Below are 23,970 nucleotides of genomic sequence, written 5' to 3' on the forward strand. Positions count from 1 at the left end.
TGCCTCTCTCTCTCTCTCTTCCTCTCCTTCTCTCTCTCTCTCTCTCTCTCGCTCTCTCTCTCACTCTCTCCTCTCTCTCTCTCCCTATCTCACCCCCCGCCCACTTACTGCCCATGTACATGTGGAAAGCTGTGTCTGGTCGGGTTGTTTATTTATTTCTAGGTGTAGATATGTAATAAACAAACAGGATATTGTTTACTCCTGTGATTATTGGTTGCGTCGTAGCTTTCTCTCGACCTTGACATGGTTGAGCGAGCTACTTTTCTGTCTCTATCTCTCTATCTCCTTCCCTTACCACCCCCCTCTTTCTCTCTCTCTCTCTCTCTCTCTCTCTCTCTCTCTCTCTCTCTCTCTCTCTTTCTCTCTCTCTCTCTCTCTCTCTCTCTCTCTCTCTTTCTCTCTCTCTCCCCTCTTCCTCTCTTTTCCTCATCCGAACTAAAGTGCACAATTTGTTATTGATGTTGCACAGTGACACAACTGCGCTTCACCAGAGACCCCACCCTCTGTATACCCAGTTCGTTATCTAAGCTTGTGTGTTGTTCTTAAGTATACCACGAAATATACCACGAGGAAGAAAAGAACATCAAACAAGAAAAGAAAGTCTTTTTATTGAGTAGTTAGGTCAAATAGTCTGATGTACAGTGCGGTTTAAAGGCTCTTTCAGTATGATAAGGTCATTCAAGAAGCCTGACCACGAGATTCAAGATCCGTCTCCTTTTTTTTTTCGTAAGAGTTTTACGGCACTTGCAACACAATAAGGTCATATAAGTGCTGAAGATTGGAGATGTTTCATGGGAGTAATAAACACAAAAAAAGAAGAAGGAGGGGAGATAAAGACGACAGAGGTTTGATAGGAAAGAAGAAGCAAATCACCAGAGCACCCGCCAACCACCCACGATCCGTGTCCGATAGGACCGAGCCAGATTGACTGAGAGCCACGAAAACGTCACTAACAATTAAAGGTCAAGGATGTTCTCATTAAAGATTTGATTGACAGCCATCTGCATCCGCATGATGAATATTTCCCTTAAAAGACCCTGTTGAAACACCAAGATAAGAAACACCTCACTTATTCTACACGTAGCATTATGTCAGTTCCTAATTATGTAATTTCGTTATCGGTTAGAAACAGCTCGGGATATAACTCTACATCGTATATTATACCTTCAGTGTGACGTTAGAACATTCTATCTGTCATTTGGCGTTATTATTGATATAACTATACAACTTTCTGACACTGATTGGACAGAATGTGGTCCGAGGTGAGGCTAGATCAAAGATTTTATTCTAGTTCTCGGCTGCTAAACAAGCGGAATTACCCGCTACAATAACAAGTTGTTGTCACCACTTTGCTCGACAATACGCAAGGTTGTGTGACAGCGATACCCACTTGTCTCGTCATTTTTTTGGTAAGTGTGTTACGACGCTCGCAACTGCATAAGGTCATATGAGCGCGTGGGACACATTAAATATTTTCTGTTGGTAACAAAATCTGAATCTTTGCCAGGGTGGCGGCCTACGCCTACTCTTATCGATTTTAGACCACCAAGGGATCTTCAAGATTTTTCGCCCTTGTCCGAGAAGACTAGGTATACATCTTTCTAAGCAGAAGATCGGGGGTGTGGGGGAAAGACAGCAGCAAGAAGAAGCAAAGGAGTAGCAGTAAAAAGGCTGCAGAAAGAGCCAGAAGCCAAGAGAAGGGGGCAAAGGAGGTGATGGGGGGTGGGGGCAGAAAATAGAGACGAAAGCAGACGACAGATCATTGCTAGAGAGCAGGAAAGGAGGTGTGAAAGGAGACAGTTTTAGAGAACAAAATTTTTCCATCGCTACCCGGGTTCGAACCGGGGACCTTTGAATGAGAGACGAACACCTTAACCTCTAGGCCACGAGAGCCCCCATTAAAACTCTTTAACACTGGTAGGACAGAATTTGGTCCGAGGTAAGGCTAGATCAAAGATGTTATTTCAAGTTGTTGTCGCCAGTTTGCTCGACAATACGCAAGGTTGAGTGACAGCGATACCCACTTGTCTGGTCATTAAAAAAAAAAATTGTTTTACGGCGCTCGCAACTGCATAAGGTCATATGAGCGCGTGAGACACATTAAACATTTTCAGTTGGTAAGAAATTCTGAATCTTGCCCGGGAGGCGGCCTAAGCCTACTCTAGTCGATTTTAGACCATCAAGGGATTTTTAACGTACCGAACTTGCAAACGGGACCTACGAGATTTTTCGCCCTTGTCCAAGAAGGTTAGGTGTAGATCTTTCCTACCAGAAGATCAGGGGAGTGCCTAAAAGACAGCAGTAAGAAGGAGCCAAGGAGTAGCAGTAGAAAGGCTGCAGAAAGAGTCATGAGCCCAGAGGAGGGAACAAAGGAGGTGAGGGGGTGGGGGCAGAAAGTGGAGACGAAAGCAGACGACACAACATTGCTAGAGATCAGGAAAGGGGGTGAAAGGAGACAGTTTTAGAGAAGAAAATTTTTCGATCGGAACAACATAACATATCTATCACAGACACTACACACCTAGCACAGGACCGAAACTTGCTCCTCCCCTCGACATCCTAAGGATACCAGAGGAACGAAAAAAGAAAGCCCAGATTCGAACCTGGGACCCTTGAATGAGAGGCGAACACTTTAACCTCTAGACCACGAGAGCCCCCACTTGTCCGGTCTACAAGCGATGACGGAACGTTAGCCCCAGCGACCGTACGATGCGAAACGCTCTTGTCCTTGAATATATCAGTTGATAAATAACGCTTTATGCAATCAGGGATATGCGTGTTACCTGCACCAGCTGGGAAGTTCACGGCTTCGGACCGAGATTAGGATCACCTTACATCAGAATTACAAAGTTCTATCTTACCTTTGTGGTCGTTTTGACTAAGTCCATGGGATCAGAAATAAAAAAAACCCTGTCTGCTCTATCAAAATCGTAAAATTATTCGGAGTCGCTATCAAGATATTCATAGAATTGTATATGAAAAAAGTGTATAATAATGTTGTGAAACTCGAAATATTTTAACCTCAAATTTCTCAAAACTATGGTACCTCAGAATTACAAAGTTCTATCCGACATTTTAGGACGTTTTTGAGTTGCGAAGACCGTGAGATCAGAAACAAAATGTTTAATAATATGCTGCTTGAAAATCGTAAGATCATTTGGAGTCGTTATCAAGACGTTCAAAGAATTGCGTTCAAAAACGCTGGACATGCGTGAAACTCAAAATATTTGACGTCAATATTCTCAAAATTAGATACTGAGTGGATTGAACTCTGTTATAATGGGATAGCGCAGTGTCTGGTGTATAATGGGTGATTTCCTTTCCTGGCACTTTGGGGTAATGTATATTTTCGGGAATGTACCCCCACACTGATCAAGTCGGCTCTGACAGGCAGGCTAGAAACGTCCCCCCCCCCTTTTTTTCTTTCTTCTTCTTCTTCTTCTTCTTCTTCTTCTTCTTCTTCTTCTTCTTCTTCTTCTCCTGACGAAAGGGATACCCTAATAAACGAATTTGTTTGCTCACAGTTCGCATAAAACATGACCTGATGCCTTCAATATCCTCTGTGACCTTCACAACTTGTAATAAACAATACACCCAGACCTATGTTTAAAAGATGACATGACCGTAATTATTATACGACTTACATAATAATATTGTATTATTGTGAGGCTTTTTTCATGAGCTAACACTTTTTCCCTGCATGTCACCTTTGTGTATGGGTCATACTTTGGCCTGAGCCAGAAATTAGCGCGGTGAAAAATAAACATGTAGCAATATTGCCTTATATCATGTGAGGCAGCGTGGTGAAATCAGGCGCTCGTCAAAATAATCAAAGTGAAGACACTGGCCTTTTTTTTCCTCATGTTTGTAAATTTTTGTTGAATTTTTGTAAATTTTTGGCTCAAAACCTTTCGTACATTACTGTGTGGATTTTTACTGAAAAACTTCGATTAAAGGCACAAAAAATTGAAATTTTCAATTTTCCACGGACTCTCAGGCTAAGGAAATAACTCATTTTTGGCAGCCATTTTCTCACTAATTTTACCACTGAAACCAGGTGACCCCCACCTCCTTCATTCGCAAGTACCTGGACTTGTATTCAAATTAAATGATTTTTTTTCATCCAGAGCAAGACATATGAACAAGCTTTAAGATTATACCAATAACTCTACATGCCCAAAAATTGACGAGAGCTTCATTCATCCGCGTCGTGACATATCATTATATCTCCTCTCTCGAAGTGAAGGTTTTACCACCCACTTAATCCCTCACCTGTGCCAAATGTCATAACAACAGTGTGGTCAACATGCTGTTTGTTATTCGGACGTTATGTCAATCTAGAACGTAAATGTTAGACAGTTTTTCTATTGCTGAGTCAGCGAAAAGCGTTATCGCCCTCGCGTCAAGCGTACAAAGAACCTCTGAAATCTGTGACTACGTGGAGATAACAACTTGTTATTTTGCCCCTGGGTCTTATTCTTTACCTTTGAGTGACGTAAATGCCCAAATTGCAACCACATTGTGTGCATTCTTTTTTTTTTTTTTTAAAGTTTAGTCTTAGTAAGAGTTTAACAGCTCTTGCAACACAACACCACAAAAGGTCATGTAAGTGTCGAAGATTAGAGGCGTTGCTAGAGAGTAACAAACACAAAAGAGAAGGAGAGATAAGGGCGATTGATAATTGATAGGAAAGAAGGAGCAAAGAACACTATACCACTCGCTAACCGCCCGCCATGTGTGCGTTTTTTTATCTTTAAAATATTCTTTACTTCAATTGAAATAAAATGTTAAAAATCAAATCACACTACCATTCTGTTTAAAAAAAGACACATACGAATCTCACACATGATATGTATATTATTCTATTAAGGATAATTAAACAACACTTCAAATGCGTAGGAAAGAAACATCAGTCTAAAGTTCCATTCACAGATCGAAATAGAATAGAAGTAAAAACCCTAAGAATTTCAGAACAGAGAGATAAGATTCCAGAATACAATGCAAGTGTTCATATATTCTAGAGATATTATATTGTGAAGGGCATGGTACGACATAACACGATAATTATGCGATGTTCATGCTAGTAAACACAAACTGGCACTGGAAATGGGGGAAGAAAAACAAGATGATTTCGAAAGGACGAAATAGCGAAAGTGTCACTTTAAGTGGAACGAAGAAACGACCAACTGTGGGACTGGTGTAGTCTCGGGAATTGACGGAGAGGGCTGCACACAGGTCTAGGTCATGTAAGTCATGCGAACACACATACACACAAACATACACAAACACACACACACACACACACATACACACACATATACACACACATGCACCCACATGCACACATACACATTCACACACACACATGCACACACATACACGCACATACAATACTCCCCTCCCCTACACACACAAACACACACGTACAACACACACAGGCTCACACACAGACAGACACGCATACACACACAAACAAACGCACACACACACACACACACACACACACACACACACACACACACAAACATGCAAGTATACACAGCCATACAAGCAGGGGCAAGCATTCAGGCCGACGAACGGACAGTTACATTCAAGACAGAAACGACGGAAAAAAGACAAAGAGAGACAAACAGGCACTCACAGATTATATCATGTATACAGCGATATATGGTTAAATAGATTTGAAAAACAAAGGTTTTACCGAAAATTTACTACAAAGCAGTTCAATGAATTTTCTCCTTTCCCTTCTTTTCCTGTTTCTTGGTCCTGTTCTGTCGTCTGGTTTCATTTCCACTTTCTTTCACATACCCTTAGCTTCTTCTGGGCTCCCCTCTCTCCTATCACTGACTCTTTCTACGCTACCCCTGGCTCCTTCTTACTGCCGTCTTTCAGCAACACACCTCATATTAAGGTAGGAAAGATCGAACACTTATCTTTATCGGATAAGAGCAAAACATTTCGGAGGTCTCGCGTACAAGTTGCGCATGGTAAAAATCAATTGGTGTTCCTAAAATCGATATGAGAAGGCTTCAGTTGCTATCCGGCAAAATTCAAAATTAACTTCTCCTGAAACTAAAAATACTCTTAATCAGTGTAAGAAAAACTTAATTCATATCGGGATGTGGCTGCCTGAAGGCAAGGAGCCCCTCGAAGCAGGAAAAACTTCCACATACGTAAAACTCAGTTGTGCTGCAGGAAGAAGGACCAGCAATCAACTACCTCTGATAGCTAGCAGGGGAACGCAAAGAGGAAGAACATCGATTAATTAAGTTCTTTCGACAAATCTCGACATGTTTAGAAGAGGAAGTATTCGTTGTAATTGTCATATTATCATGCCGGAGGCTTTGGCTAAATAAAGCATGGCCATGAGAAAATGCAATACCCGACATTCTATAGAACTAGGTGGACGTAGATATAACGCAAGAAACAATTAATCTAATAATTTCAACATTATGGGAAATTTCATAAACGTACAGTTTGTGGTTGGCTGGTCTTCTACTATGATTCGGTCTTCTTGTCCTTGTACATTACTCTCTAGTAAAACCTCCAATCTTCGACACTTATATAACCTTTTTGTATTGCAAATACCGTAAAATCATTAACTAAGTTTAACTAAAAGAAACATATTTCTAGGAGTGATATGAGGTATCATTATTCAATATTCGGAAGGAAAGAGATGAAAGAAAGAACATCCGAGCACTGAGATTACGAAACGACTTTTGTCTCCTCAGAAATATGACGTCACGCCATGCAGAGTTTGACAGCACGATGCTCCCAGCCGTAGAAACACTTTTTACAGGGTACTTGTTGAGCGAGGTTCTGACCATGTCCCTGCAATACTTGCTCAGAGCAATGCTGTATTACATAGACTAGTATAGGTACTGAAGTAAATCGCTAATTTAGAATTATAAAGTTCTATCTGACATTTATTGGCCGTTTTGTGTTACTACGACCATGAGGTCAGAAACCAAATGTTCTATCTGTTCTATCAAAATTGTAAGATTATTCGGGGTCGGTGTCAAGATATTCAAGAAATTGCATTCGAAAAAGCTTGACATGTTGTGAAGCTCAACATTCTTTTAACGTCCAATTTCTCAAAAGTGGGTACTGAGCAGATGTAACTTTGTAATTCCCAGGTAGCGAAATGTCTTGCTAGCTCCACAGATTACTATTGGTCCCTTCCGTGGAAAATATAACTGTACTGGCACTTGTAAAGCGGGGACTATGGCCTGTTGAAATTATCATAAATAAATACGTGAATGATATTATATAGAGAATCAGCGAATCAATGGAATGACACATAATATAATATAATATAATGTCTTGAGCACTGCTTTGGACTTTTTCAGCAGGTCATTGTCTCTGTGTTATGTGTTTCACTACAGTTTTCATTTGTCATGAAATGGCCCTATTTAGAAGCAGTGTTTGAAACTGGAAAACCGGAACCGTCGCTCAACAAAGCCAGTCACCAAATAAAAACCTCCACTCAATAAAAACATTTGCTCAACAAGGACCGTCGCTCAGCAAGCACCCTGTAAAGTACGTCTCCGACTCGACGTCCAGCCATGCCTCTCTTACCTCAGGACCTACGTCACCAGGCGGGCCGGGGGGTCCGGGCAGACCCGGCAGTGCCTATGGACACGGTGACGTCATCATGTCCACACAATAGAAACATTCTCTGAACATGAGGTAGAAATCCCCCCCCCCCCCCCACCCTCAAATCTGAACAAAACCAACCAGAGTCTCTGTTTGGTAGAACAAAGTGGCGCTGACCTTTTACATGTGGGCCGTTTTCTAAATGACCTAAATTGTGCCATTGAGGGCGAGAAACACTTATAAGGGCAGTTAATGTTTGACTCTATGAAAACGCAGTTTACGTTCGGAGTTTTCATCTAAATTAATTCATTTACTGTAGTATCAGTTTGGAATTTGGAAGAAGTTAACCTTGGGGGTATTTTCATAGTTCGGAATAAAATAACGGGAACGGCTAAAAAGATAAATGTACAGTGGACGTAGGAACAGGTTCCGCTCTGAGTTGAAAAACTCAGGAATTAACTTACTTGCTTACTTTTACTTTTATCCGCCGCTTATACCCTTTTGGGAATTAACAGCTCTTCAAATACAAAAACGACTTTAGACATATATTTCAGAAATTTGGACATTTTCTTTGCTGTGATCGCTCTTTAACCTACCCCGAACCCACCCCATCCCACTTTAAGAAATGCTGCAAAGTTAAAATACATGTGCTTCTAGGTGCAAACAGCAAAAATATTTGTAAAGACACAACTGGTAGGTCCTCGAAAAATGGAAAAATAAGTTATGATAAAAACCGTTCAGTGTTGGGGCTTGCCAAAAGCCTCTCCGCGATGCTGTACAGACCAGAGGCTAGTGAAACTTACTTAACTGAAGCACCCATGCACTAGAGAGTCATTACATTAGCTCGGCAGCTCAGGATCTAAATCAAGCAGTCAAAAGGGAACACACAAATAAGGCAGCGGCAGGTTTCTAGTTTTTCTACGTACAAAACACACACTTTAACTATAGGGAAGCTAAAAAAGCAAAAAGGATGCTTAAGCTGGGAGGACGAAAATAGTAGGGGTTTTTTTTTTGGGGGGGGGGTCTTAATTTGAAAAAAAGGGGTGGGGGGAGAGCGTGACTCATCACTATCTAAAAGCTCGGGTGTTTCAATAAGTCTTGCTCGGAGGCAAAAAGCTACTTCTCTCCCGCATACATGGGGCAAAGCGGAATCACAACTTGTACATGTCATAGATTCATAATGACATGACGTTATTGTCATAAAGGGGATGGTTTGCAAAAGTACTTACGGGTATTATCTCTTTCACAAGACATAGATTCATAATAACAAGTTATCATCATAAAGAGAACGGGTTCAAAAAGTACTTACGGTAGGTCCTTTGTCTCCCTTTTCTCCCTTCTCACACTGGCAGGTGCCGTCACTGTTGGTCGCTACGCCGGGCGGACCAGGAGGTCCCTGTGGTGAGCAGCGTCATAGCAACGGATGGCGTCATAGCAACGGATGGCGTTATTATAGTAATGATGGCGTCATAGCAACCGAAGACGTCATAGAAACAGGTGGCATCGTAGCAACAGTTGGCGTTGTAGCAAAACATGTCGTCATAATAACAGGTGTCGTCATAGTAACAGGTGCCGTCATACCAACGGGTGGTGTCATAGCAACAGATGGCGTCATAGCAACGGATGGCATCGTAGCAACGGATGACGTCGTAGCAACGGATGGCGTTGTAGCAACGTGTGGGAATGGAGCCGGGTTTGCAAAAGGGTTGAGCAAGTGGGGGTGGGTGGAAGGGGTGGGTGGGGGGATTCAATGGGATGGAGGGAGGGAAGAATAAAAACATCAGATGAGTAAATGTGCAGAGTCGAGAGGAAAAATGTTTGTTTGTTTTTAGTGGGGAGGTGGGGAGAGGGGGAGATTTTTGTATTTCAAAATATTTTTCTATTTTTATTCGTTTACTTTTTAGGAGTGTGTGTGGGAGTGTGAGTGTATGTATGTGTGTGTGTGTGTGTGTGTGTGTGTGTGTGTGTGTGTGTGTGTGTGTTTGTGTGTTTGTGCATGTGCGTGTGTGAGTGTGTGTGTGTGTGTGTGTGTGTGTATGTGTACGTGCGTGCGTGCGTGCGTGCGTGCGGGCTATCTTAACATTCATATCGACAAGGAAGGGTTTTCAACTAGTAAATATAGCTCCTTTAACAAAATTACATTGTCTTGAGACACAGAGTTCAATTCACCATTAAGTACTTGTCATAGGACTCAAAGATAATATGAGCTCACACTACAATATCTAGAAAAAATTATTATTATAATTATTATTTTCAATAATTGAAATGCAGTTGTGGGCATAGATGAACGTTTCGTGTATTTCTCGTTGGTTATGCGATTGCTTTAAACTTTACAACATGAAAGATTACAAGAAAACAGGAGAACAAATCTACATTATAAACTAAAATTCACCAAACACGTAACCACACAGAATATATATAATATATATAATGAATAGTAGACAAAGTTCCAGTAAGAAATCAATTAGCTGACAACGTGATCTAAACTACAGCAATGTAACATGAACAGCAAATATTAGACACCACACACTTCACATAACACGGAATAAGTGATTGAGTTTCATGTTTAATCACATTTCAGAGTCACAATTCTTGAGAGAGAGAAAAAAGAAACAAACAACCAAACAAACAAACGAACAAGATGAAAGGCCAAAGACGGCATGCTTTGTTATGAAATCACGGAGCAGATGGTAGTCGAATCTGAAAGTGAGACTCAAATGAATTAAGTTGATTAGAAATGTCAGGCACACACAATCTACAGAAATGTGGCAACTAAGCCGACAAAAGTCATCCACTGAGTGATTTCAGCAGCATTCTGAAAGAGGGGGAGAGAGTCATGCATGACCAATAGCACATATACATCGCATTTGGAGATTATGTCAGTCATTCATTATAGTAGTCGATCAATATAGAAAATTGAAAATAAAACGAAATAAAAATGTCGTGCGATATGAAAGAAACAATGCCTTCTCAAGAGGTTGAGCTCAAAGGATTCAGATGGACAGAGAAATAAAGAAAAAGACAGCAGTAACAAATATAACAAAAGTGGAGCCAGATTGTGAGTACTGAGGGGAGTTCAGGAAAAAGCCATGATCAGAGGAAGTGGTGACCTTTGCCCCAGTCCGTCCCATGCAGTTGCCCAAATTAAGAAAAAACTATTTGGCTCAAAAGTTGCATGCCCAAGATAAACGACCCATAAAACAAACCATATTTTACAACAATGTGTTTTAGCTCCTGTGAGAAGGTACGAAAGTAAAGCTTTCCACCATAATTTTACTGTTTTCACTTTCGTTATGAACGACTTTACCCTTCCCCTCAAGTCAGTGAACCACATTGTTTCGTTGTTTGGACTCTTCACCAGTCTTAATTTTGTTCTTTTATGTGGGTTATTTCTACTTATAAGCAGAAGAGGTTAACCAAAAACAAGTAATTGTTATAATTAATGAGTTTTAGTTTTAAGTGAAAAGCACACGAGAAGACAGAAATATGATCATGAACGATACACTCCAAATAGGAAAAAAAAGCTTAACTAAAACAATATTGTCTACGCTTATATATTCTATTTTCGTTACAAGTTCTCTCAAAATTAATGCTGTTGTATTGTGGACAAAAAAAAGTTGCCATTTAATGATGAGAAAATGGTGTTTTCCAATAAGACTGATTGGTTAATAAAAATTGTACCCTATTTCCAGAGCAGCATGTAATACAAAAAAAAAAAGAGAGAAAGAAATGAGATTTTAATTAATGCATTAAAAAATAATGTGTCTATTTCAGAGTGACCATACACTTAAGATCACTCTCAAAACCTTAAAAAAAAGAACGAGTTTTAGATAAGATGAAACAATTCAGAAGAGATTCATGCGAGCGTAATGAACGATAGAGAGACACAACTCGGGCATTCGCACTCACCGGTTCGCCTGATTTGCCTATTGGTCCCTGGTGGCAGAATGGACCGTTTTCACAGTTGCATATTAAGCAAGGATATATTTATCTTGTCATGTATTGATTGTGAAGCGCATAGAGCTTGCTGTTGAAGGGGGATTTGCGCTATACAAATGCTACGTATCTATCTGTTATTATTATCTTCACTTTTGTGCTCTGTTAGTAAAACCACTCACCCCACGGGGCTACAGGCTGAGGTGTCTTTAGGCCATTCCCAAAAAGGGGGCGGGGGCATTAACATCTCGAGTTCTTATGTACAGTAGAATTGTAATTGTAAATGGGCTGATTCATCAATGTCATGCTCATAACTATGCCTGAACTGCAACAGGGAACTGCTGCTTTTTCTTTCCTAATCCTTACTATCGTCATTTCCCCTCTAATTCTTTTGTATGTTTGTCACACTCTTGTGACCACTATTTCTGAGGTGCCTTGATAGTCGAAGTAGACTTTGTGCTGTTGCAGCTAAAGAGGTGAGCAGAGTAAGACTGATTCCCTGTAAGGACTTCTCTGTTGACATCCACCCCTTGACGCTCATATGACCTTATGCATTTACGAGCGCCGTAAAACCTTACTTAGACACAAAAAAACCCAGCAACCTAAAGACAAACCACAACAATGTATCATTTATCTTTTGACCACAAAAGAAAGAACCGATAGTCCATAAGGAGTCTGGAGTAGCAGAAACTGTCGTCCACACTAAGACTAGGACTTCAACGTAATCGGAGACAACAACAGGGCTTGTGAGAAGCTAAAGCAGAACAAAAGAGGCGTAAAACGCTTTCGTGGCCAAAGTAGCTTCAGCTCCAGGTTTATTTCTACTCGAGCTAAGGCCACTAGCTCAGAATCATGCTGCCTATCTGTTATATTATATTATCTTCCGCCACGATTCAAGAATGTCAAACTAACATTGAACTGTGAAAAAACAAAGGGTTAACAGTATCTTCATAATTATGCACGTGTGCCACAGACTGGGACAAAGACGTTACACACAGACGCACACACAGAGCATCAATGGTCAGGAAGCTTCCAAAAACTACTGGGCATCTACCCACACGTATACAAAACGCATCCATCCCCACTATCATAGGTTAAGACGCCGCAATATTTACATCAGCTTACACAAAACGGTGGCATCTTTTTTCTCACAAAGGAAGCTAGTTCTCAGTTATACAGATGGTCAGAGAGCATTTCTTTTCAAACCAAGAGCCCGGTGGTGATGTTTCAGGAAGAGGGGAAAGGGGGGAGAAGAAAGAGGAACGTGAAGAGAAAGAAAAGAAACAACGTGAATTTCAATGGAATAGGCACACTAACCGTGTGATTGATGGACAGACATACAGATAGATAGATAGCTAGATAGATAGATAGCTAGCTAGATAGATGGATAGATAGATAGATAGATAGATAGATAGATAGATAGATAGATAGATAGATAGATAGATAGATAAATAGATAGACAGATATGTGAAGGAAAAGAAGGTAAAGGAAGAGCAACAATCAACGTCTCTGGACTTGAGTGAGTGGACTCACACAGAGAAGTAACCTGCCAGCAATGTAGCGAGAGACACCAGAAGAGTATTGTAACCAAGACAGACAACGATACAGGAATTTTCCAACCGTCGACCGCAGATCAGTACAATCGTCAGTTTGTGGACCCGGCACCAAAGACATCAAACAGGGAGACGGGAGCTCGAAACAACATTACGAGTCCCCGAACGTTTCACAAATTGAATGGCCGTAAGTGTTAATATTGTCATTTCTACGTGGTATTTGGGTTACAGGTGGCATGCAAGGTGTTCACTTACGGGCAATCCTATAGATCCTGGGTCCCCTCGATCTCCCCGTTCGCCCTAAAATTGTCACAAAAGCAAAAGATATCAAATCATTCTATATATTTTTGATCTCATTATCTATTGCGGGGGTTTTGCCTTTCTAAAACTATTTGGGGTTTTTTTATCTCGAAAAATCGAGAAGTGTTACCAAAACCAAATAAACCGTCTACCTCTGACCCTCAAAAACCGAAAACAAATAATATTTGTATTCCAAAATGAAAAGAGATCGGCCTACCAAAATAAATTACCCCATGTAAAAACAGATTCAACTCATAGGCTAGAAAATTTTCCAAAGTCCAGCTGTGTTTTCAATAGTCATATTATATCCCCTCTTGAAAGGCATCGAAAAGTGTAACTGAAACCGAGTAAATACAATAAACTTTGACTGAAGAACACTACAAAGTGAAATCTTTCTTCATAGACCTATTAATGCTTTCCCGTATTTGTTGTAAACCCTATAGTTTCCCTTTCAGTAGCAATTGTTGAAAAAAAAATCACACTCACTTGGTCACCTTCTGGTCCCAAAGGGCCTCTATCTCCCTGGAACGAGAAAAGTAGCCAAATGTTAACTCTCTTTTGAGTTGTTAGTTCCTTTCCGGATTCATGCAGTTACTGTTACATGCAATTAATTATTCTGTTCATCCATGTGAACATTTCAAATGTGCATATTACAAATAGATTTCAAAAAAAATTTCAGGACATTACGCCAGAGATATTCTATATATAGCTACACCTGTCTGTCTTATACAGAAACCCATTGACGAAGAGAGTATGAAGATACCACTATAGTATAACTTTTGAATTTATGCAAATACCACTATAATATAACTTTTCAATCTCATTTCATGATTAAAATCTAAGAAAATTGCATGCCACGTAATTATCTATTTTTAAGGTAAAAAAAACAAGAAGCTCAGGTGATATCGTTAAGTCTGTACAAACGGCTGCTCCTAAGTGATCTGACGCAGTCTCCGAGTATATATTTAAAATGTCAGGTTTTTCTGCAAAGGTTATTGGGGTGCAATGAGGAGAACCTCCCAGAGTGCACGGTTTTATTTACCTTAATACCTGGAGGTCCCTGCAGTCCCATGGGCCCCTACACGCCGTGTATGTGAGAGAAAAGAATTAGTGAAGAACTTGACATCGGGTAAGAACATCAAACAGACGTCTATGTCATATTCCCGTACAAAGATAGAGGCTACTTGAACCACAAATACCCTGTCGGACGTTACGACTTATGTGCCCGTACAAAGATGATGTAACTGAACAACAAATACCCTCTCAGAAGTTATGAAAAAAGAATCAGGTTGGTGATGGAAGCCGACACGAACCTTAACTAAATAATGTTGAAATTAAATTGCACATTTAAGTGCGGTAACACATCTTGTGGTTACATATTATTTCTTTGAAGTGTGCAAGCACCATGCATTCAACCCTTCCCTCTCTCATACACAGCCCTTTCACTATCTTTCCATTTTTAACTTGACACCCTTCCTCCATCCATCCTTCCTTCCTAATTTGTCATAATTGATAATTAATACGTTTTTTTTTTTTTAAAGCACATGACGAGACAAAAATATGATAATAAAAACACCTCCTCCTCCTGTCTCGCTCTCTCTCTCTCTCTCTCTCTCTCTCTCTCTCTCTCTCTCTCTCTCTCTCTCTCTCTCTCTCTCTCTCTCTTCTTCTCTCCCCCCTCTCTCTGTGTCTCTCACTCTCTCATTCACTATCACACACACAAGCAAGCACATCCCCCCCCAAAAAACACCACACCCACACCCACAGTACCTACATTCAAGAACTCGAGTCAGGGTAAAAAAACAACAAGTTTGATTATGTACATAATTATCCGGATGATCACACGGGCTGTGGTCTAGTTATTCCCCTTCAACTAACCATGCAGTATGCACAGTAGTAGCCTGCCGCTGGGACATAGTTTTACCTTATATGGGCAATGAATAATTACATCAGGAGTTAACCAGAGGAACAGAGAGCAGGGTCGGAGAAAGTGAGGCGGGCTGACAAAATGAGTTACTTCTCGCACTCCATAAATGGAGACAATGGCCAAAACTCGACACAACGGCCAAATTTGTAGAATTTCTATTGATGCCATACTTTTTAACTATAACATTCCTTTTACCATTTCATGCTTATAAATTGGGAAAACTTCACATACAAGCATGATATATCTATTTCGTCAGGCTTGAATCCGAGAAGTAACTCATTTTGTCAGCACGCTGACTCCAATGTTCGTTAAAATACACAACACAGTTTACAGAACTGCTTTACACCACCGACGGATGTCTTGAAGATGGAGAAGACAAATAAAGCTGATGAGTTTCAAAAATGCTCTTCATGTATTTTTATGAATACAAACTTATTTTTTTAAAAAGTTTCTGCTGGGGCTTTTTTTTCAAAATTTGTTTGTTTTTGTGTGTTCTATCGGAAGTTAGCTTACCCCCCATTTCCCCAGACCCCTGCTGGCTGTTTGAAGGGAAAGCGAGCTAGTGTGCATACTGCAAAAGAATTATATGTAGGGGCACTGAATAGTGATCCCTGAAAAGGGGTTCCCATTGAAGGATCGGTTCGGCTTAATTCGGTTCCGTTAGGGTTCGGTTTCCGGCGGCTGCAGTGCACACTAAAACTAGACCCCTGCCCCAAAACGATCACCCGACTCACGGCCTTGAAGAACAAACACGTCTGTTCTTGAAGGTCATTGTCGGTTTCGTTCGGTCCGTTGCCACGATGGCAGCTTTTCTCTCCCGTGGAGGAATATCTGGCTAGCTCCGACGACCAAACAGAACCGAACCAAACCGGATCCACGGGAACCGGGTATATTCTGACACACTCACCATAGGACCAGGCGGCCCCGGGGGTCCTGGCAACTGGAAAGTGTCAATGGAAGCGAAATAGGATAGTCATTATCACACATTCGTTACAGGTCAACTCTCAACAGAGCATGCTTGTTTCCAGTTTAATTTGAAGCGAAGTAATCATTTTAAGCGTGTGTCTTTTAATTAAAGCTTTATAAAAGTGTAATATTTTGTTATCATGATAATATTGTATTTGTATTTGATTATATCTTATATTGATAATACGGAGCTACAAAACCTGGACACATTTTCATGTCCTTGATCAGTTCATACTGATTCATCATAACTCTTCTAGATTATTCACGAGATAATTCAAATAATTATATCATAGCATTCGTTTCCAAAATCGTAAAACTGTAAATAAATGTAGCAAAACCCGCAAGTCAAAGAAAGAAAGCAAGGCAAAAGTGAAAGCAAAAAGACCCAAAACCCACAACCCGGCAAAACAAGCTTTCAGAAAAAGCTAACAAAATAACAAGGATAATCTTCAAAACAGAAAAAGCTAACAAAATAACAAGGATAATCTTCAAAACAGAAAAAGCTAACAAAATAACAAGGATAATCTTCAAAACAGAAAAAGCTAACAAAATAACAAGGATAATCTTCAAAACAGAAAAAGCTAACAAAATAACAAGGATAATCTTCAAAACAGAAAAAGAAATAGTCAGGTGTCATCAAAATCTTGATTTTTTTTCGTTTATAATAACAATGTTCCTTTGTCATGTGTAATTGAAATATTGTTTTCTTTTCAATTATGATAACAATGCTCCTTTGCTTCCGTGTTGTTACATGTATTAGGTTCTGCCAACTTTTCCCAGATTCATACAGAATTAAAGTAAGATGTGATACCAGCAAATTAGTATTATATTATTGTGAACATTGCAAGTTACGATTAGTAGATATTGTTGTATTATGTCATTTGTGTTTTAACAACAACCTTCCAAAAGTAGTTGTTTGAAAAACCATTCTTCTCTTGGATCTTTATTGTCATCTCTTTTGATTTGCTTTCCTTTTTGTCTGTAATGCTTTTAGCAATGCAATAGTTGTCTTATCTCAATTATCAACGCTACCTTTTCACTTCAATGGGAGATGTTTCACTTACATTTGTGTACAGAGTACGTCAGTGTATATGTGATATCCCTTTTCAACTCTTTGTTCACACCAAAACAAATATTTACTGACAAACAGATACGATGTAAGATGTTCCGTCACTCATATAACCCTCTATTTGTGTTGCGAGTGCCGTGAAACTTTTACTAAAATTAAAATAAAGATTACACTTCTATTGTGTTTCTTTTCAACCGTAATGAGATGTCTTACCCCGTCTCCATTACCAGTACCAACGGTTTCGATAACGCCTGGTTCACCCTGTCAACAGAATCAGTAGTACACTTTCAGTTTCAGTCTTGGGTAAACGCAGCTATGTGCAAAAACGCCTCATTTAACGTTCAACGGCATCATAGTAAAAGATATTATATTAATTATTTCAAAATAATTTCATATTGATCTTAGTGGATACTGTATCTTTATCTTTACTACAATAATTGAACTTGATTACAATGTTTTCCGAAGTTTAGTTTCTGTATACAGGTAGTGAAAAAGTTATCATAACACCAGGTAGAGAGTGTTAGGTTATAAAAGATATACGGTACGTAAACAATAATTTACATCATCTTGTTAGATTGCGAAGAGCTTTCACTAGCTTACAATTTCTTCCAAAATTTGTTCTGCTAAAAAATAGATCATGACTTATGAAAACTTGAGAAACATATATTTTTTAAAAGCTGCTAGATATCGTAGATCTAGACTTATGAAATCTTGTGTAATAGGTTTTTAAAAAGTATTCTGTCGTTTTTCTTTCAACTGATTGGTCATGCAGGGAAATCTTACTGGTGGTCCTGGCAGGCCGGGCGGTCCAATAGCTCCTGGGACACCTGGCATGCCCACTTCGCCATTGTCTCCCTTTGTTCCTGGCTCCCCCTAGCGAGCAATATATCAGAACACCAGCTACAGGGCAGTGAACCGCCAAACACGATCATAACATCAGAATCTGTGACTCACGCATAACATCTCTGATTCATTTTCCTAGTCATTTTCAGACTGTGATGGCTGAACGATTAATTTTATATTATTATCATAATTATCAATATTACCACCGTTAACTTCTTACTTTGCAAATCGTTAAACTTGTGTGAAAATAGTGTATTGGGCCCATTTTGGTGCGAAGCATAATTATATAAAGGAATCTGACCATTATTTTAAAAGTGACTGAATTGATATGATCTAAATCTTCATGCATTTATCTGTTCTAGACTGACTGTTTGTTGAAGATTTATCCAGATCTTTCTTGTCAACGTTTCGGATATGCCATTATCAAACTGTCCTTCAAAACATACAATTTTATTTTTCCAATCTCGTTACTCTGAGTGGGTCACCAAGTCAACTTACAGCCGGTCCTATTGTGCCTGCTATGCCGTCCAGTCCATTTCTGCCTGGGATTCCAGGACTTCCCTTTGGCCCCTGGGGAATCCCAAATTGTTCACACCTCAGACAATATTATAGTTTTCCTTTCTTGTTGGAGCGTTTCCCCAATTCTGTATTAGATTCTTATTCATCAAGAACAACATCTTGCCCATCTTCAATATTGCACAGTTGACAAACTTAACACTTCATATGAGAAACTTAAAATTTAATTTATAAGAGTTTACATTTCATAATTTTGTCCATTATATCTCTTCTGATTACACCGTATGTTATCACCTTTAACTTGTATGGTTGCTTCTACGATTGAGATCTAGACAATAATTTTATACAATCACTTTCTGATTGATATCTTGACCTTACTTTGAAAGCTCAAGTCATGCAAGAAAGCTGGCGTATTTGCAAGTAGGACATGTACAATGTACAAAGGTAGAGGTATAAACCTCGCCTATACTCTAGTAGCATGCATTACGGTTTATGGGTGTCCTCAGCAAAAGCTAAACATAATTATAGTATTGCAGTGTTATTCCTCTCCAGCCAAGCGAATAAAGAGTTATAGAACTTTCCGCCCCCGCGTCGTCCACAGCGTGACGTCATACCTGTTGCCCAGGGAGACCCAGCGCTCCCTTCATGCCCCTGGGGCCCAGGTTTCCGGGTTCCCCTGGCGGTCCTTGAGGACCTGGGAACCCCGTGAAGCCCGTCTTCCCTCTCGCGCCTCGCCTACCCTGTCGGGAGTGGAGAAAGTCCAGGTAGGTCAACTCGTGCTGGTCGCTCACAGAGCTCACGTGACGCCCGGAGAGTCGTACGTGGCGCTCAGAGAGTCGTACATAACGCTCGCAGAGTCATTTTTTGTAGTTTGAAATAATGGTATGTTCTAAACTTGTAGAGCATAACTTCGGCAAATTGAAAGGCTCATTTTTAAACTAAGAATTCAACTTTTACTTTTAGAAATAACCTATACTGATAACTGAAGTCTTGCAATTTGAATTAATTTTTTATAAACTGAGAAGTCAACTTTTAAAATTCGAAATAATGTTTTCGATACAGAGAATTTCTAAAATTGTTACAAATTTGCAAGAAATAAAATTTGTGTACGCTTCAGATAGAGAGTTTCAAGAATGCAGAGACCAATCAGATTCAAACTGAGAAATTGGCCACAGGAACACGATATCAAGAGAGAGAAAGAGAGAGAACAAAAAAATTAGAAAGTATAAGAGCACTTTTCATGCTTGTACAACCAAGAAAAGTAGCGAAATATTTCAGCAGACGCACAAAGCTGGACTCTCAAGATGGGAGAACATTTTGTTTTGTCTTTTTTTTTTCTTCTAAAGAACACGCAACTAAATGAATACCTTGACTTAATGCAGGAAACTGTGTTTCTTTTTCTTTTTCATCTTCTTTATTTATTCTGTTGTAACAATAAATAATCGACCCACTATTGATATTACGACTATTCTTCTTATTTTTATCCCGATTACTCTTCAGAGCTTTTGCTGTTCGTATGCTTTATGACTATTGTCAATATCACAATCAACATTATCGTTATTATCACCATCACCATAGTCATTATCATTATCACTATCATCGTCATTACCATTATCACCATCATTGTCATTATCATTATCACCCTCAATGTCATTATCATGATCCCCATCATTGTAATTATCATTATCACCCTCATTGTCATTATCATGATCACCATCATTGTCATTATCATTATCACAATCATCGTCAAGATCATTTACCCTTTCCCCCTTTCACCGTTGTCATTATCATTATCACTATTGTCATTGCCATTATTATTAATTACCCTTTTCCCCCTTTCCCCTTTTCACCATTGTCGTTATCACCATCATCAACAGTATTTTCACCATCATTGTCACTATCATTACGACTATCCTCATTGTCATTATCATCGTCATCATCATTCTCATTTACCCGTTTCCCCCTCTTGCCCCTGGTGCCCTTGGCGCCCGTGGGTCCCGGCAGTCCCACAGATCCCCGGCCTCCAGGCAAGCCTAGCTCCCCCTGTGGACACAAGAGGCGACAGCTTCCTGCAGCGCATGCGCAGAGAGAACGGGCGAGAGAGAGAGGGAGAGGGAGAGGGAGAGGGGGAGATTGGGGAGGGAGAGAAAGAGAAAGAGAGAGAGATAGATAGATGGAAAGAGACAGAGAGCGAGAGTGAGAGATAGATAAATAGATAGATAGATAGATAGATAGATAGATAGATAGATAGATAGATAGATAGATAGATAGAAAGATAGATAGAGAGATAGATAGATAGAGAGAGAGAGAGAGAGAGAGAGAGAGAGAGAGACAGACAGACAGACAGACAGAGAGAGAGAGAGAGAAAGAATGAACACGAGGAGAAGGGGTAGAGTACAGTTGATCAAAATAATATAAATGAGAAATTCAGAGAAGAGGAGAAAAGATCTATAGACAAAGGATGCAAAAAGACAAACGTTGCTTAAAAAACCCCAGCAATGCTTTTGTCCCAACTACAGTTCTACTTGTACGTAAACTCTCTTGGGATGTCTGTTCTTTTTTTAAAGATTGAATTCATTATGACACGTGTACAGTAAAGGAAGAATTATGGAAAAAGGCATGGGTCGTGTCGTAGGCTTACAAACAATCCCTCCCCTCCCCCCCCCCCACCCCGTCAAGAAATTCATCTGTCCTCACAGATGCCTATAAGGCCATTGGACCTCAGTTTGTACGCGAATAGACTCTGCTTGCACTGATGTTTTTCTCAAAGTACGACCATGCCTGTCACAAATCATCCCTCTCCTAGCTTTCTCTAGTTGGGATTGTAGATTCTCTTATCTAGAACAAAGTCTATGTTTTTACATCTAGCTGTGCACACATGGCATCCACTGTGGTATTTCTTTTCGTCTGCTCTGTGTTTTTTGTCTCTGTTCTCCCTTTGTCTTTACGCAAAGAGTAGGAATTGGATTCTGCCACTGAGCAAAGGAATTGGATTCTGCCACTGAGCAAAGGAATTGGATTCTGCCACTGAATAAAGGAATTGGAATCTGCTACTGAATAAAGGAATTGGATTCTGCCACTGAATAAAGGAATTGGATTCTGCCACTGAACAAAGTTATTAGTGAATGTGAAGGACGTTGCCGACAAATGCATTCCAAAACTACCTCCACTCCCCCGCCTAAAAAGCAACAATAAAACAACAAAAACAAAATGATACAAAAAAGAAAGAAGTTCATACTGACAATTTGACAAAATAAATATTTAACAAGTGCAATGTAAATGAAACAAAATATTCAAAAAGAAGAAAAGAAAAAGAAAAAAGTGGAAGGAAATTGACAGTGACAGATCAGAGTTTCCGCCACGAGACTTCGATCTACACAGGGAAATTTCTTCTACTTAAAAACAGTTTAATTATTTATTCCAATGAAAACAGATCTCTATGGTCAAGTGATATATTTTCATATCACGTGACAACCCCGACCTTGACCCTTCACGCATCTTTCTATGGACGCGGACAGACAATCAAGTGGTGTGGTCTCGAAAGCCAACGTTGGCCACTTCCAAGTGAATCAAAAGGTTTACTTTTAGCCAAGAACCAGACATCCAGAGTGTTAGGGAAAGGACACCAGAGTAGTACCAAGATGCTCGTATGCAGTGCAGCGTAAGGATACATGTAATAATATGGCTGTGTTATGTAGACGCAGCGACGCCAGAGGTGCACTGCGGTCCTAGCGTGCTTGCGCCAAACGATATAGGCCCATATCTCACCAACCAAAAATAATAAATTATGTATCTGTTTTAAGTTTTGCTTTTGAGTTTTTAGAGAAAACGAACCAATATTGTAAGTTGTAAAGTTTGGGAACCAATTCACACAAGAAAACATGTGCAATATTGTGTATAGAGTCATATTCATAATTATATTATTATATTTACATGTCTAATCCGAACCCTATTAGGATGGATGGTAATTCAAAAACGTCAAAACTATACTTCAATGTCTACATTTATGTGATGTGATCAGACAAGCTTCATCGCAATCGTCATTCATTATAACTGGATTCAGAACAGTTTGTATTGTCTCTTCCGTTCACGGCAGAAAACATGCATGTTTGTTTTGCGTCTTGCATTGTCTGACACAATCGTGGACTATATTATGTTTGACCCAAACACTCTAGCACCGTTTCAAGTGCGGATTAAAGCAAGCTTCAAGTTGTTTTCATTTCAAACCATAATGCAACAAGCAATACCTCGAACCAGGGTAGAAAAAAAACAGAATATTTCTGGAGCAGAAAGAACCCAGAGCACCAAAACTAGCATGCAATATGTAGGTGTGAAAACCCTTTAGGGAAGAAAAAGAGGATTTGGATCTTTTTTTAAATCTAAAAAAAAAATCAAATTCCAAAGATGATTGCAAGAATATAAGAGGTGTAGAATTCAAGAGTAATACACCGGTCTATTTATTTCTGTTTGTGACGTTTTAAAATCATTTCTCAGTCATTTAAATAGTGTCGAGAGAAATGACGTAATGGTTTGTGTTTTCCGTAATTCCTATTCCTAGGTCAATTTTAAGTCAAACAATGGGTCTTAATCTATTTCCTTGTTGATAAAAAGAATACTGTGTCACTGATAAACAGGTTTTAAATAATATACAATTCGTTTTGAGAGGATCTTTCTTTCAAATACGCAACCTCATAAAACGGGATCTGTGTATTTTGAGATTCCAACGTAAACCTCCATATTTTTATAACGATAGCGTTAGCGTCAAACTCAAGTAGTGCATTCGCCAAACAAGATCAAACACTTTTCTTGGTGTCTCGAATAATGTTCTTTTCAACCGTTGTTACAATTGGTCACACAATAATAAGTACAAAGAATACGCTAGTAAACATTTTGAACAATTCAGGAAGATAATTAGAAAGTAATGACATTTTAAAAAGAAGTTGCTTGACCAAATTTGGCGCGTGCACTGTTCGAAGTTGGACAACGAAGATAATTATGTTCTATGTTTCACTGTGTCGTGTTGTGATTGAGAGGAATACAGGGTCGCTTCACACAGCTACACCAAGTTATAGAATATATTATACATAATATACACGTGCAGTACCGTGATGTGCAGTCTAGAGAAAAGACAAGATGAGAGGACACGACGATACTCTTGCCAAGTTTATGAACTCCAGCCCCGTTTTTTCAACGTATTGCCCCACCTCTTCTTGTTTAAAGTGCATTCAAGAGAGGAAAATATCTACAAGTTCTGTAATATTATA

The 23,970-nt window shown here is 39.5% G+C and overlaps 1 protein-coding gene across 6 annotated transcripts in view; it reads right to left on the reverse strand.

Moving 5' to 3' along the window:
- LOC101848055 (collagen alpha-1(XXIII) chain) overlaps positions 1-23,970 on the reverse strand; it is a gene marked incomplete at its 5' end in the record, with an annotated part of 76,817 nt that overhangs the window by 25,634 nt on the left and 27,213 nt on the right. For 4 of the 6 annotated variants that reach the window (XM_035970919.1, XM_013085041.2, XM_035970915.1 and 1 more), the window contains 11 exon segments: positions 8,906-8,992; positions 11,506-11,532; positions 13,341-13,385; positions 13,872-13,907; positions 14,428-14,463; positions 16,220-16,252; positions 17,561-17,608; positions 18,131-18,220; positions 18,689-18,760; positions 19,321-19,446; positions 20,660-20,749. In XM_035970919.1, the coding sequence (XP_035826812.1) occupies positions 8,906-8,992; positions 11,506-11,532; positions 13,341-13,385; positions 13,872-13,907; positions 14,428-14,463; positions 16,220-16,252; positions 17,561-17,608; positions 18,131-18,220; positions 18,689-18,760; positions 19,321-19,446; positions 20,660-20,749 (690 nt within the window). 6 annotated transcript variants of the gene reach the window in all.

This window comes from Aplysia californica, unplaced genomic scaffold (genome assembly GCF_000002075.1).
Source record: "Aplysia californica isolate F4 #8 unplaced genomic scaffold, AplCal3.0 scaffold00338, whole genome shotgun sequence".
In the NCBI taxonomy this organism is placed as follows: Eukaryota; Metazoa; Mollusca; class Gastropoda; order Aplysiida; family Aplysiidae; genus Aplysia; species Aplysia californica.